Source organism: Pantherophis guttatus, chromosome 1 (genome assembly GCF_059756535.1).
Source record: "Pantherophis guttatus breed Tessera chromosome 1, ASM5975653v1, whole genome shotgun sequence".
Classification (NCBI taxonomy): Eukaryota; Metazoa; Chordata; class Lepidosauria; order Squamata; family Colubridae; genus Pantherophis; species Pantherophis guttatus.
Genome location: NC_142063.1, coordinates 54,812,152 through 54,827,650, shown reverse-complemented (window position 1 = coordinate 54,827,650; position 15,499 = coordinate 54,812,152). Strand labels below are relative to the sequence as shown.

The following is a 15,499-nucleotide window of genomic DNA, read 5'->3' as shown; positions in this document are numbered from 1 at the left end:
ACTGGGAGATTCACAGTTCTGGTCCGGTCTTAGGCATAAAGACAGATGGGTGTTCTTGGGCCACTCACTCTCAGATCTAGAAAGATGTAAGCAAACCACTTTTTAAACTATTGCCAAGAAAACCACTTTTAAAATGTTGCCTAAGGAGTCGCTAGGAATCAACACTGACTCAAAGATGCAGAGAGATAGATACAACCACAAATACACTATATGCAAGAGACATTCCAAATTTGGGTGCTGAGTCTTAATTGCTTCTAAAGTTCAGGATTAAAGAGGAGGGTAGAATGATTCCAGGCAAAAAATGTAGTTTCTGCAGAAATAATAAAAAGTAAAACTACTTGTAAGCTTGAAGGGAAAGTAACAGCAAAGGCATAAATAATTTATCACTGCATATAGTAGTATCTTCAGAATTACTTTTCTCGACTTTTAGATAAACTCTATCTGCATATTTGGAGAGTGAAGATAAAGTTTACAGCAGCAAAATGTCAAATTACATGGAGCAAGGACTCCTATCAGTTCTTGCAGATCCATATGCTTGATGGAGAAAAGGGAGTCATTAAAAGCACTTTGTTATGGCTAGGAGGTGAGACATCATCAGAATATTTTAGGTGTATAGTTTATAGTTTCTGCAGTTTAGCACAGCTGGGACAATCTCTCAGGAATTGAGTTGGTTTCTATCCTTTGTGTCCTCTACTCCTTGGTCTGGTAGCTGTCAATTCATTTGTGATTAAAAGATGTAATTTTAAGAAAATAGGTTCCAATCACATATTAAACATTAAACAAATGAAAGTAGAGCAGGGAACTTGAAGTTCAAGCTGCCAATCAACATTTAGTATTTGGGCAGTAGATTGTCATTCTTCTCCGCTATGTTAACAGGCATACAGGTCATTTAACCCTATTTCCACAATGAGGAATTGATCATATTTCTACTTAAAATTATATCAATCAATACATACACATTTTTGTTTTTTCATAATCCTGTGATTATGTACAATACTTGGCCTCTTCATACTTTGCTATCAGTTAGCTATTAACATAGAACTTTAATTATTTGGATTAATGCTTGATCATAGGAATAAGCAAAGACTAGCACTTGGCTAACTGCATTGTGGCAGGATGAGAGTAAAAAATCATGTGTGTGCACTCTGTGTGTGTGTATTTGTGTCCGGGAAGAAAGATAGAAGGATACGATCTCAGATTTGCAATCTCATTAAGAAAGAGCAAACAAATTAATAGACAAATTAATTATGCAATGGAAATAAATTAATAGAAAGTGAGGAAACTCAGTGTATATTTTAAACTCTTTATACCTTTGGTTTGTAGGCCATGAGATGCTATGAGTCAATGCTATTGAATTCATACCTCAGAGAAGCAGGCTGTAGATAACAATTGTATCTCTAACATTTAAAAAGATGATAAATGTGAAATTCAGGCTGGTTGATAGTCTATCTCTACTTATAGTGTTCTGTTGATATCTCTTTAAAAATATTCTTGTGGCATTGCTTTCATGTTTATATGTGTCTGCAACTTGCTTATTCAGTTAATGAATCACTCAATCACCCAAGACAGCTATCAGAAAGTCCCTAAAATTAAATTGTAGCTATTTATGCCACACATTGAATACAAAAATACCTTTCCAAATAATGCAGTGTGGCACATACTGTTTGTGGTTTCTGTCATGCCATTTTCTGGGACACTTCATGCCATGCCTTCTAATTTTTTGTTATTTTACTTTCTCAGAAAGAGTTAGTTACCAGCCTTTGATCATGGTGTATGCCAAGTTTTCTTAGTGCTGTATTTTTCTGAATATTTTTTACAGATGAAACTTGAGATTTCCCTACTGATATTCCTGTTGTGAATATGTGTGCACACAAACATGCTGATTTGGCTAGTTAAGCAACAGCACCATTGCTAATACTGAGAATGATACTTTTCAGTCCTTCCTTTTGTAGTATGAAAAGGTCAGAAACTGGTTTTGTTAGCTTTGCAAGTTGTTTGGTCCTAGGAAATATTAATGCTACCAGCTGTAATTTCCTCTGTTTTGTTGTGAAAGTTGTGTCTGTGAGGAGATCATCTTTATAATTGATTTGGCATGGCAGCTTTTTTTGTAATAGAAAAACCATTTTCTTGCTCACAAGAAGTTCTTAGAATTCCAATTATGTTTCCCCAGTCCCAAAAGATTAGGGAGTCATCTTCTAGAAGAGTTTTTCAACTTTATGAACTGTAAGATTTGTGAACTTCAGCTCCCAGAATTCTTCAGCCAAAATGCTGACTGAGGAATTCTGGGTTTGAAATCCATATATGTTACAAATGCCAAGGTTGAGAAACACTGTTTTAGGTATTACCTGGATTGGCTGTTGAGCTGATAGTTTTGGAAAGGGAGGAGGCAGAATTGCAAGTTGACAGAGTAATAGAGCAGGCCATGATTTTTCAGTAAACAAAATACAGTCAATATAAGGAAGGAAACTATAAAGAAAATTAGCTAAACATTATCTCAAGTGTGATTCAGGTCAGACCCACATATATTGCAATGGCCATGTGGGAAAAATTAAGTTGTACTGCAATATAGTTATTTATGTTTGAAACAGAGTGAATACATAGTAAGAGAAATTAGACAAAGCAGAGCTTGAGTTTGGAGTGGATTTGGCATTCTTAATTGTTATTTTGAAGCGTTAGTACTTAATATGTATTTTGGGGTCTTTAATTAGGTTTTCCAAGAGCCCTAACTTGATATAATGTATCAGGTTCAATTTTTCAGTTGATGTTCATTTTAAAGAATAAAAAAGCAGTTTAATACTGAGAGAAGACTTTTATCTCATCAGTAGGAGCCAGCATTCTCTTTTAATTATAATCCTGCCCTTGAGAGATTGCAGGATGCCAGCAAGAACTGTATTTATTTCTTGCAAAAATAAATCATGGTCTTCTATTTTTCCAATGCCAAGTTGTTTAGTAATTTGGGAAGGGAATTAGTCTATTCAATCTCCATTCCTTTGAAAGACATGTCAGACTTACTTTAATCATTATTGGGCAAAATATTTCCTGGAGAACCTGTTCAGCCAATCTGTATAGGAAGTTGAACTGAAAGAAAGTGGCTCCTTGTGTGAAAAAAAAATTGAATCACGATGAGGACTAATTCATTGGCTAAGGGCCATACTAATGCTTTTAAATATATTTATGGTAGGAAGAAAAAAAACCTTAACATTACAGTACATATTCCTTTTATTTCTATTTTCCCCATAGTATTATGCTGATCTGTTAAATCTCACTAATTATAAAGAAAATGAAGAATATTATATTAATAGTATGAACATAATAAATATGTTTATTAAATAAAATAAAGGTAATAAACATAAATGACAAAAAATAAAAGTCTTATACAATGAAATAAGGTTAAGTGGCAAGCAGAGCAATGAAATAGGGCCATCTCACTTAACCGCTTAGCTAGCCAAGATTTTATCAACCAGTACACCAATATATGGTTTTATTACTAGGTTGATAGTATCTGTTTCGAGGACATATCTAGCATGATATAATCTGGGAAGCCCATCCTCCAAGACCTGCCTAAATCCTGTTTTTCTTCTCTCTTATGAAGAACAGAGAGCTATTTCTTTCCTTCACTCTTTTTTCTTTCTTGCTTTTTCTTCTCTTTCATCTTGCCTGGCACAGTCCCTCCCTCCCTCCCTCCCTTTTCCTGACAGAAAGACTCTCATTAACTTGACCCTCTTCCTTGACCATGCTTTCTTCTCTCCCCAGAACAACATCAGCTTTGTGGCCCTCCTTCCCTGGCAATGCCTTGCCTCCCTGCTGCCCTGCCTGGGGAGCTGAGTGAATCTACAATTCCATGGATTGTGGGAGTGGAGAGGTGTCCATGGACAGTGCTGCTCATTTTCTGAGCTGCCTTTGGAAAGTGGCCTTGGATGTCTCAGAAAAGGCCTTGGAGGGCTGCATGTGGCCTACAAGCTATGGCTTTGTGACTTCTGCTATAACAGTGTTTTTCAAACTTGGCAAGGCTCCAGCATGCTGGCTGGAGAATTCTGGGAATTGTAGTCCACCAATCTTGAAATTGCCATGGTTGAGTCTTTTTGGCTCTTTCAAAAGCAATACTTCTGCAATTTTCAAACCAACGCGTAAATCAGACAGAATGAAAGTGGGACAACAGTGAACAAGCAACATTGTTTTTAATGTATGTTTAAATAATGTTTAGCTTCATGTTCCAAAATCCCTCTGTTAACAGTACTGCATACACAAAACACTTCTCCCAAATGCTTTTGAAGCTTTGAATCAATCTTCTGCCAACAGAAACAGCTACATTGGAATCTGTTTCTGATCTAGGTGAAAGTGAATGAAATATTGACTATCATGTTGCAGAAGACTGCAGTGTTAAACTATCAGAAGCCTCAAATGGAAATATTTATGAGAAAAAGCTAGAAAGTTTGGGACTTTAGTTTTGAAGAAAGGCAACTGTGGGGGACATGATTGAAATATATAAAATTATACATAGCATGAAGAAAGTTAGAAAGGGTTTTTTCCCCTTCTTTTCAAATATTAGGACCAGAGATCATTCAATTAAGCTAATTAGATTTTGAACAGATGAAAGAAAGCATTCCTTTACTTAGCATAGAATTCATACATGGAATTTTATGATCAAACAGTACCTATGTCTAAAGGAAATTGGATTAACGTAGGGGAAACAGTTTTATCAAGGGCGACTGGTTTGAAGATGCAATATTGCCTCTGGATTGAGGCTGGGATGACTCCAAATACCAATTTGGCAGTGGAACAGTGGTAGGAGAGGTGTGTGTATGTGTATGTGTCCTGCTTGCAAGCACTGAGGCATCTGGATGGCAATTGCCAGAAGCGACACTGGACTGAGATGGGCCTCTGTCAGAACAAACAGGGCTGTCCTTACATTCTTAGGATATGAATATATATTGACATTACAAAGAACATAACCTAGCTGTCATTTTTTTTCCTTTGGTGTGTAAGGGGAAAAGCCTTGGAAACTAAGAGAAGATCTTCCATCATAACTGAATAGTTAAATAGATAAACTGAAACTTTATCTATTTCTATCAGTGAAGTTTCTTCCATAAATAGAAACAAGAAGATGCATAATTCTCTTTCTACTACCAGCTTTTGTGTGTCCTTATAACTTCCCATTTTGAGTGTGCAAACAGGAAGAGGCCTACAGACAGAATGGGTAACATTGCATTTGGACCCTTAAGGATCATTACGGAACTCTTAGTCTGAAGCAGAACATAAATACTGTATATCAATGCATTACCAAATTTCTTTCCCTGGTTGCATTTGCTGAGACACTTACAGGAATCTTTTGAAAAGTGAATGTATTAAGCAGTTTGCAGTTTCCTTTTTGCATTGAAAGGATTACAGTATAGACAATATATATTGAAATTGGCCTTTTCTTGTACAATATAATATCTTAGATATGTTTTGCATGAGATGTACATTTTTAATGTCTCTCTCTCTCATCTATATATATATAAAAGCGAAAACCACTCATGCCGCGATCACAAAATCTCCAGAACTATAAAGCCTGCAATCTTGAAATTTGGCACGTATGTTCCACTTGGCTTCTAGGTGCTCACTAAGAAAGGATTTTTCAAAATGACCATCAGATCATTAGTATTTCTTATATTATTATTAACACGCTCTGATGCTAATTAGTTAGACATTCTACTCCCCCTCCCAACCTGAAAATAACTCTGCAAAGAATGGGATAGGATAGGAGAGGCTTCTGTGGGGCAAGCCTGAAGGAGAGAAAGGGAGAGGAAAGGAGATCATAATTACCCATTAATTTTCAAGCTGTAAGTGTCGATTTTTCAAACCCGATCACATAGTTTCGCAACGGAGCATGAGTATTCAGCTAATATGTGAGAGTGTATGTGTTTGTGTATGTGTATATGTGCGTATGTATACACACACACACACACACTATGTATACACTTCTGCCAGCAGAGAGGGCATACTGTGAATCCCGACAGTCATTAAACTCTGATTATTGGGATCCAGAACAGCCTTCTCTGCTGTAGCATCTTTCTTTTGGATCATCCTACCCTCCAAGGTGATATCTCTGTCCATCCTTCTACCCTTCTGTTAGAGCCTGAAGACCTAGCTCTGCTGGTTGGCTGGGGACCCAATGGGGTAGAACCACACTGGTGGTGGCTACTAGGTTGTTAGCAAACCCCACCTCCCTCCTCATTCCCTGCTTCTCCTCTCACCCATCTTTTATCCTATTGTTTTATGCTCATTGTTTTCTTTTTCATTGTTTATTGTATTGTTTTATTGCTTTGCTACTGTTACGTTTACAAATCTTTTCATTTTCATTTTTATTGTTGTGAGCTACCTAGAATAGCCCAATGGAGAGATAGGTGACATAAATTTAATAAATAATAATAATGTAGGACTATCAAACAGCCACATCTGCTTGATAGGGGGATTAAAAATGCCAAATCCAGTATAAACATCTGGCTGACTTGGCAAAATAATAATAATAATAATAATAATCATCATCATCATCATATAAAGATAAGGGTGAATTTGATTCTTTTCAGGCTGTACTTCTCATTACTGTGATGAGCTTCAGGATATGAGATACAGAAGGATTGTAGAACAGTATCTGGCAAATGAAGACCTCCAACAAACATTGTGGGAGTTAATGATTTGTAGGCTTAGTTGGTATTAGTTGGTATGTTAGTTGGAGGCATGTTTGTTTCCAAAAAATTAAATGTGACACAAAGTTCATTTCAGAATTTGAATTTGTCTTCCAAAGCCAGAAGATGGGAGTAACTTGGTACCTGTGAACACTTTTCTCATTACTCTTTCCTTGTATGTTTCTAAAAGGTACTGTGTGTTTTAGCTTGCTGACCTTCAATTTTGTTTTAGTCTGCTGTTGTGAAAGAGCTTGGGACAATAACAAACAAAGTTACCACCGAAAATAATACGAACAGGCATTCTGATTCCATATGTAAAGTGCAGCCTGTGGAAACAGCTTTGATTTTGCTTTGTTCAGGATAAGAGTAATTCATTATCAGGAAGCTTGGATAGTAGTCTCAAATGTTTGGAGACCATGATAATCTGTTGAAGCCGCCCTGAGTCTTTAGAGAGGGACCGCATATAAATTGAATTAATTAAATTAAATTAAATTAAATTTCCAGTTTCCTTTGTCAGAAGTCTATAGTTGGGGGGAAAAAAACAAATGGATCTGAAATAAAATGCTTCAGTATATGATTGTTTCTAATGAAGAAGTAAACCTGTTTAGCTGATCAGTTTTAGTCAGCATTAGTCCCTGACTATATATGTATATATACTGTAGTTGTAAGCATTGTTGAATGTTTATTTATCTATTTTCACACAGTTCTTGCTTTTGTTAACTATATCGGCCCTGAAGGAATTCATGCAATTCTTCCTGTTTTTCAATTACAGAATTTATGTAATTGTAATTTTTATTAAAAATGTAAGTTTAAGAATTGTTTTATAGATTGTTTATATTTATGCAGATCGGTCATATGGAGCAGTGGCCCCCAACCTTTTGGGCACCAGGGACTGGATCCTAGGAGAAAGGTTTTTCCACGGACCGGCGGGGGTGCAGTTTTGCGTGCTGCCTGCATCCCACAGATAGGGCTTCATTTGTTTGCATGGACTGGTTGCTGGCATGCTGCAGACCAGTGCCGGTCCAAGGACTGGGGGTTGGGAACCCCTGATATAAAGCGTCAGTAGCTGGCAGTACCTGATAGACCTTTTCTTGAATCAGAAACTAGTTAAGTCAATCCTGATTAATATTTGGGTGGGACAAGTTAGGAAATAGCAGGACTGTAAGTTGGACTTAGAAATAGCCAGGGAGCAGCAACTAATTCCATACTATTGACAAAAACTCTACTTATTCCATATTCATGAAGTCATTAGGACTCAACCAGTGGTGGGTTGCCCACGGTTCGAACCGGTAGTAAAACCGGTGGGAGGCTCCGCCCACTGACCCGGACATCATCATAGGTGAACTGCGCATGCGGGCGTGATGCAAACTGGTAGTAAAGATAAGTAGAACCCACCCCTGGACTCAACCTTTAGAATGAAAGAGATAACACTACAGTGGTTATTATTTCTAATGACTCTTCCAGAAGCTTTCTGTTTTCAATGGTTTGCTTGTTTATTTTTCACATTTCTGAACTGCACAACTCCCTCAAAGGAATCTCTAAGCATTATGCTTCCCCGGGATCCCCATTCTTGCAATATATTTTAGAACAGCTTTTCAAGGATTTTTGGGAGAAAGAAAAACAGCAACATGCAAAGCCACATTTTGTTAAAGGTTACAATCAAGTCCCATTATAAATTTAAACTTCATTTTCTAAACATGTGTTTGAATTTGTTGATCTAAAACAGGGGTATCAAACTCACATCATCATGGTGGCATCACAAGACATATCGGGACTTTCCCCTTCACTAAACTGGGTGTGGGCGTGGCCAGCGCGTGAAACATCCGGCCCACGGGCCAGGAGTTTGACAGGAGTTTGACAGCCCTGGTCTAAAAGCTTTCTGAGTTCACTCAACCTGAAATGAATGGCTATATTAAATCTTAACAAAGATGATGATGATAGCATGTTGGGAATTTATGGTTATTGTGGAGCCATATTCTGAGATGGGATGATATTCTATACTGTGGCTGGTTCAGTTTTCTATTGCCTTCAAACTAGGTGATTGTCAGTAATAAAAGCAATGGACCCAAAAGACAATTTTTTTGATTGGCTGCAAATGAAACTGCGGCTATTGAAACTATTATTGCATCTTACATATTTGAGAGAGAAAGTGAATGAGCACATGTGTTGATTATAATACAGTTAAAATGGGGAGAGGGTGAGGGATTTGACATGGAGTTCCAATCAGAAAGCTATTGATAGCTCTCTTGTTCCTCCTGTAGAAAAAATGTTGCTTATTATATATATTTTTAATCCTTTGAAGAATTTTCCTAATGAGGCATGTCCTCTTCATTTTGTTCTGTTTCCCTTTTAAAGGGTTTATTTACCAAACAATTTTACGGGGGAGCAGAAAGAAAACACATAATCTCTTTTTTTCCCCAAACGCCATCACCCTGCTAAACAAATAATTCCCTCAACACTGTCAAACTATTCACTAAGTCTGCATTACTATTAATCTTCTTGTGGTTTCTATCACCCATCTCCTCCCACTTATGACTGTATGACTGTAACTTTGTTGCCTGTATCCTTACGATTTATATTGATTGTTTCCTAGTATGATTTGATTGCTTATTTGTACCCTATGACTATCATTAAGTGTTGTACCTTATAATTCTTGATAAATAAAATAATTTAAATAAATAAATAATTTTATTTCTATACCGCCCTTCTCCTGAAGGACTCAGGGCGGTGTACAGCCTATTTAAAAACACAAAAAACACGACAACAATTTAAAATTTAAAATCATTAAATAATTAGGCTCCAATTAAAATCCCAGAGATTTAAAATACCCCAATTTAAAACGTTATGTTAATAGCCCTGCCTGGCGGAACAACAGGGTCTTCAGAGCGCAGCGAAACACCCAGAGGTCGGAAATCTTTCGTATTTCGGGGGGCAGTTCATTCCACAGGGCTGGGGCTCCCACAGAGAAGGCCCTCCCCCTGGGTGTCGCCAGCCGACATAACTTGGCTGATGGCACCCGGAGGAGACCCTCTCTGTGGGAGCGGACTGGTCGGTGGGAGGCTATTGGTGGCAGAAGTCGGTCTCGAAGGTACCCGGGTCCTATGCCATGGAGCGCTTTAAAGGTGGTAACCAACACCTTGAATCGCACCCGGAAGACCACTGGGAGCCAGTGCAGCTCGCGCAGGAAGGGTGTCATGTGGGCGCAACGGGTTGCACCCATAACCACCCGCGCGGCCGCATTCTGGACCAGTTGGAGCCTCCAAGTGCTCTTCAAGGGGAGCCCCATGTAGAGAGCATTACAATAGTCCAACCGGGAGGTGACAAGGGCGTGAGTGACCGTGCGCAAGGCGTCCCGATCCAGAAAGGGCTGCAACTGGCGAATCAGGCGAACCTGATAAAAGGCCCCCCTGGCCACGGCCGTCATGTGCTCTTCTAAAGACAGCCGTGCATCCAGGAGGACACCCAGATTGCGAGCCCATATATTGATGAATATATCTTGTCTTTTATGTACATTGAGAGCATATGCACCAAAGACAAATTCCTTGTGTCATACAATCATACTTGGCCAATAAACAATTCAATTCAGTTCAGTTCAGTTCAGTTCAGCTCTACTCTACTCTACTCTACTCTACTCTATTTTGTTTCTTTCATCTATTCAATAACACCCACTCCAAAAGCAAATGAACTGGCAGTCCCTGAGGGATTTCTTTTACTGATGTCATTCCAAAATCAGATAATTCTGTGTAGGCCAGAGTTCTCCAAGATAGTGATCTCCAGGTATTTTGGACCACAACCTTGTGAATTCTAATCCAATGTATCTGCAAGATGCCATGTTAAAGAAAGATAATATACCTTATATAGTGTCTTAAAATGGGTTCCCTGCCTGCCTTCTTGTTTGTGATCCTCTTTCTTGGCAACCCCAGAAATTCCCCAAGAAAAATAAATTCATTGATGTTTGATCTTGGAAGTCTTTGGAAAGAATGCCAAGTACTTGTTCACTTAGAATTGGCATGCATAAACATTGCTTTGTAAGGTTTTTGTACCTTTATCATTCCTGCTAAGGTTTCCTCATTTTGTGAGTTGTTATAGTATTTGGTCTCATAGAACTATGCAGTGATACATTGAAGGAAGTTTTATATATATATATATATGTACACACTCACACAATAATTTCTTAAGATTGTTAATAGATTTAAGATCGTTACCTTTTAGGCATTTAAAATAAAGATATAAATATAAGTTTCCATAAATACAGTGATACTAGTAAAATTCAAAATTATATGAAATGTATTGATGTTATTATTAGAAAGATTAGAGGCAATATCACAATGATATTTAACTACAACTATTGTTAACATATTATACAATATCATTTGAAAACATATTAGGTATTCTATTAAGGCACTTGCATATTTAAGAAGTGACATATTATTTGTATTTTTTATGTTTAGCTTGGCATTGCAGCTGGTTTCCTCCTACCCCCAGTTCTGGTTCCCGATTTGGAGCAGAAGGAGGAGTTGGCTTACCATATTGGCATCATGTTTTTTATCACAGCGGGTGTGGCAACAGCACTTTTCATCTTAGTTGTGTTTGGTAAGTGAAAATAGTTAAATGTATTAATAGTTAAAGATTGGGCATAGGCACCAGCTAAGATCAGTGCTGAATTGCTAGACTATCAGTTCCAGACTTGGGAGTTATACAGATCTTGAGATCTTTAAATTCCTTGTAGACAGCTGGTCATTTGCATCCTCTTAGAGGGTCGTTGAAGCACTTGGAGGTTTATCTGTGTCCTCAGGGTCACCTGAGTAGTGGCGAGTACCCTGAGGACACAGATAAACCTCCAAGTGCTTCAAGGATGCAAATGACCAGTGGTCTGCAAGGAATATACATCCTTCGATTCCCCACTATCCTGTCAGAACTGAAGAAGCTTCTTGGATGAGAAGCGAAATGTCTTCAAAGAAAAAACCAGAAAGCCCAATTGCCTCCTGAAAAAGCACCTTTGGGACAACCATGATCTGGATGACTGAGAATCTCTACAGATTTATTTTATGCCAAGTATGGTTTGTTTGTTTTAACTTGGTACGATGTGTAAATCCCCCCATTATTCTTTAGTGTTATTTGCAAATTGCACTACTACAGATGTTCAATAAATGATGGTTAAAAAGTTTGGCTTAAAATGGTTGAGTACCTATACTTTATTTTCAGTTGCCTTTTATTTTAATTTATTTTAATCCGCAGTTACTCATTTCTGGTTCTGTCTTTTTTTCTTTAGTGTTTCAGGAAAAGCCTCCATATCCTCCAAGTCCAGCCCAGGCTGTGATTAAGGCAGCAGCTCCAGAGGAATATTCCTATCTGAAATCCATCGTCCGGTTATTTTCTAACGTTAACTTTGTGCTGTTGATAATCACTTATGGTAAGATCTCTTGATTGGAAGGATCATATAACATGCCACTTTTTTCATGTTTGTTTGTGTTATTTCATCTACCTGCCAGCATCTTAGTTTACAAATAAGGAGTTAAACAGTTCCCAAATAGGATGTTCCTTAAACAAATGTATTTCTTCTCAAAAGAAGCTCAAGATATGAAAATTACTCTAAAACACTTGCATATCAAAGCATCAGTTTTACCAAGGCAATCTGCTGTTTAATTTGTTAATTTGAAGAGGAGACAATTCAGTTCCTCAAATGCGATTAGTCATTTAGCTTTTTTCTTCTCTTGCCTCTGTGGAGAATAAAGCCTCTGTCTTTATTACCGTAAATAATGTTTTTGCAGATAGCTTTTCAGTGTTCACAGGTGCAGTTAAATAGTGTAGCTTTAAATATTCATTTACAATAACACCACATTTTCACAATTGCACTCTGGAACTACTCCTTCATAAAAAACATCCTAGTTACATCCAAATCAGTATTCATATTGTATTTCATTTCACTTTAGATAGGGAGAAATTGTAATGTATAGATAAAATGCCCTGAGAATACTGATTTGGATGTATTCTGGTAGCTTATTTTGTTTATTAAAATGAGTGATATTTATATTTCATTTTACTTGCTTCTGGTTCCTTTCAACAATTTTCTACTCTTCTTCATTTATATTAATAGTTGTTAAATCTTATTTCAACTCATCTTGTTTCTTAGTCTTTGGACTTAATTATTGGCTCTTTCTATTCTTCCTGAATCTATCTCCTATCTCCACTCTGTACTTTTGGGTTTTCTCCATTCTTTATCACTTAAAAATATTATTCTTCCCATTGCTGCTTTTTTTTTATCATTTTAAAAAAATCATTATTCCTTTTTACTGAGAAAAAGGAATATACAATCAATGCTAATCCTTGTTTTCTTATCTTTTGCTTGTTATACCATTTTATGATCACCAAGTTTAAAAAATCTTTTACTGTCAAATCTGTAGAAACTTTTATAGCTCACTGTTTTAAAACAGCAACTGTGAGAACAAAACCAAATCCTGTTTACCATCTAGAATATTTTAGGATGTTTGACAATTTTCCTTGACTATTGATAATGGAAGCACGTTTGTCCCAGAATTCGCCCCCGGGATGGTTTATATCTGTTGCCTTATCATTTAGATTGTTTCCATTTATATTTGGTCTGAAAACGGGAAATTCAGGAATAACATTAATATGCAGCATTCAAAACTGCAACAGACTTGATATTTGACACATCTAAACACATAAAACTGCAGTCAATGTATTGAATTTGTCTGATAGTGACACTTTTGGAAGTGAATAGGTATTTTTTTGTTTTAAGAAAACTGTGGAAATTATATAATTATAAATAAAAACTACCTTCCTGACCATTATCTCTTGTGGGACTGCAACTGTGTATGAGTACCTTATGTCCTCAGACACACTGTCTCATTGTGTCTCAGCTCTAAAGGTAGCTTACTTGACATTTTATCTTGAAACGGAGGAATTTTGTTTAGGTCTCTGAAAAGGCAGCTCTTCTGAGATTTCTGTTGTTTTTTATTGTTGGTTATGTTGCCTAGCACAACATGAATGAATTGATGGATGTTTTTTTTCTGCATAAAAACATTGGCATTACTGTATCTGCATAGTAGCCCCTTATTCCAGGGGTGAAATGTAAAATTTGTTACTACCGGTTCTGTGGGCGTAGCTTGGTGGTGGTGGGGTAATGTGACTGGGTGGGCGTGGCCAACTTTTTTTTTTTTTTAAACTTTTCAAAGCATTTTTTCTAATGCTTTGAAAAGCCTCTGCTGATCAGGCAACTCAGCTGGGATCGTCATAGAGGCTTTTTAAAAAATACCTCTCTGCTGATCAGGCAACTCAGCTGGAATCGTCAGAGACTTTTCAAAGCATTTTTTAAAACCACCTCTTCAGCCAAGAGGTTGCAGAAAAAAATGCTTTGAAAAACCTCTGATGATCCCAGCTGAGCCGCGCGATCATCAGAGGCTTTTTTTTTTACTTTTAAAAGCATTTTTTTATCGGAAGAGGTTGTAGAAAAAATGCTTTTAAAAGTAAAAAAAAAAGCCTCTGATGATTGCGCGGCTCAGCTGGGCATTGGGGGGGGGGCGCAGGGATTTTTGCTACCGGTTCTCCGAACTACTCGATCGCTACTGGATTGGGCTATCCGGTCTGAACTGGGAGCATTTCACCCCTGCCTTATTCCTTATATAAATTATTCAAATATCTTATTAAATCAGGGAATGATTTATTCTGATTGCCACATTTACCACATCTTTAAAGGAAACATTGATTGGTTCTGGCATAGCAGTGTCTGCAGGGGTCATCAAATAGGCAAGATGGTTGTTGCAACATCACTGCCCAGTTCTGCCCCTTTTGTGCATTGTCAACTTGACACATGCAAAGTGGCAGGACTTTGATTACAACACCACAACTGCCACCTTGCCTGTTTTGGATGCCACTGTTTTGGAATGTCTTTTTTTTAAAAAAATTATTGGGTAAGTATGCCCTATCTGAGCTGTAAAAATATAGACATCCAGTGCATAGCAGGAAAGATATCCAGTGCATAGCGTACAAAATTCTCTATCTTAATGTTCCCGTCTAGTAATCTGAAATTTTGCAATTTAAATATGCTAAACCTAATTTTGATAGCTGTTGGCAGTTGGGTTTCTGCATACTTCTGCACATATCAATACTTGTAGTTTTGATTACTGCTTTGTGTAATTGACACTGTTATATAGAAAAAGGCAAAATCTGTATTTTAAGATCATAATGATCCAAAATATTATAAAAGCTTTCAAGTTCATCAACTTAGATGTTCAAACTAACTACAGCAGAGGGATCAGTAAAGAGCATGAAAATCCAAAACTCAGGTGAGATCCTTCAGTAATAAAGCCTGCAATTCAGAGTAAATATAAGGATGATGTCTATGGAGATTCATGGTTGTCCCAAAGGTGCTTTTTCAAGAAGCAACTGGACTTTCTGGTTTTTCTTTGAAAACGTTTCACTTCTCATCCAAGAAGTGAAACGTCTTCAAAGAAAAACCAGAATGTCCAGTTATCTCTTGAAAAAGCACCTTTGGGATCTCAAGCTGATAATAGTAGACCGAACACATTTGTTAGTGTCATTGGTATCAGGTTCTATTTAATATCTAGGAACAAAGATATCTATTGTTCCCTGTTAGTTCTGAAAACATAAAGAGCATATTTATAGACTCTTATTAGAATGGCAAAGGACTTTACAAGTCCTCAATTTCTGCTCATTTTCTGGGTCATTTGCCTCAAGGGTCATTTGCTTCAAAGGTTTTTTCCCTCTGAGAAGTTTTGTTTAAAAAAAAGAGAGAAACAGTGCAAAGGGCAAATCTTTTGGTTGTCTCAATGTCTAAGATGGTTTCTAGG

The 15,499-nt window shown here is 37.2% G+C and overlaps 1 protein-coding gene across 2 annotated transcripts in view; it reads left to right on the top strand.

The window, feature by feature from the left end:
* FLVCR2 (FLVCR choline and putative heme transporter 2) overlaps nucleotides 1–15,499 on the top strand; it is a 44,177-nt gene that overhangs the window by 7,615 nt on the left and 21,063 nt on the right. For both annotated transcript variants that reach the window (XM_034418143.3, XM_034418144.3), the window contains exons 2-3: nucleotides 11,120–11,261; nucleotides 11,941–12,081. In XM_034418143.3, the coding sequence (XP_034274034.1) occupies nucleotides 11,120–11,261; nucleotides 11,941–12,081 (283 nt within the window). The remainder of the gene's footprint in view (nucleotides 1–11,119; nucleotides 11,262–11,940; nucleotides 12,082–15,499) is intronic.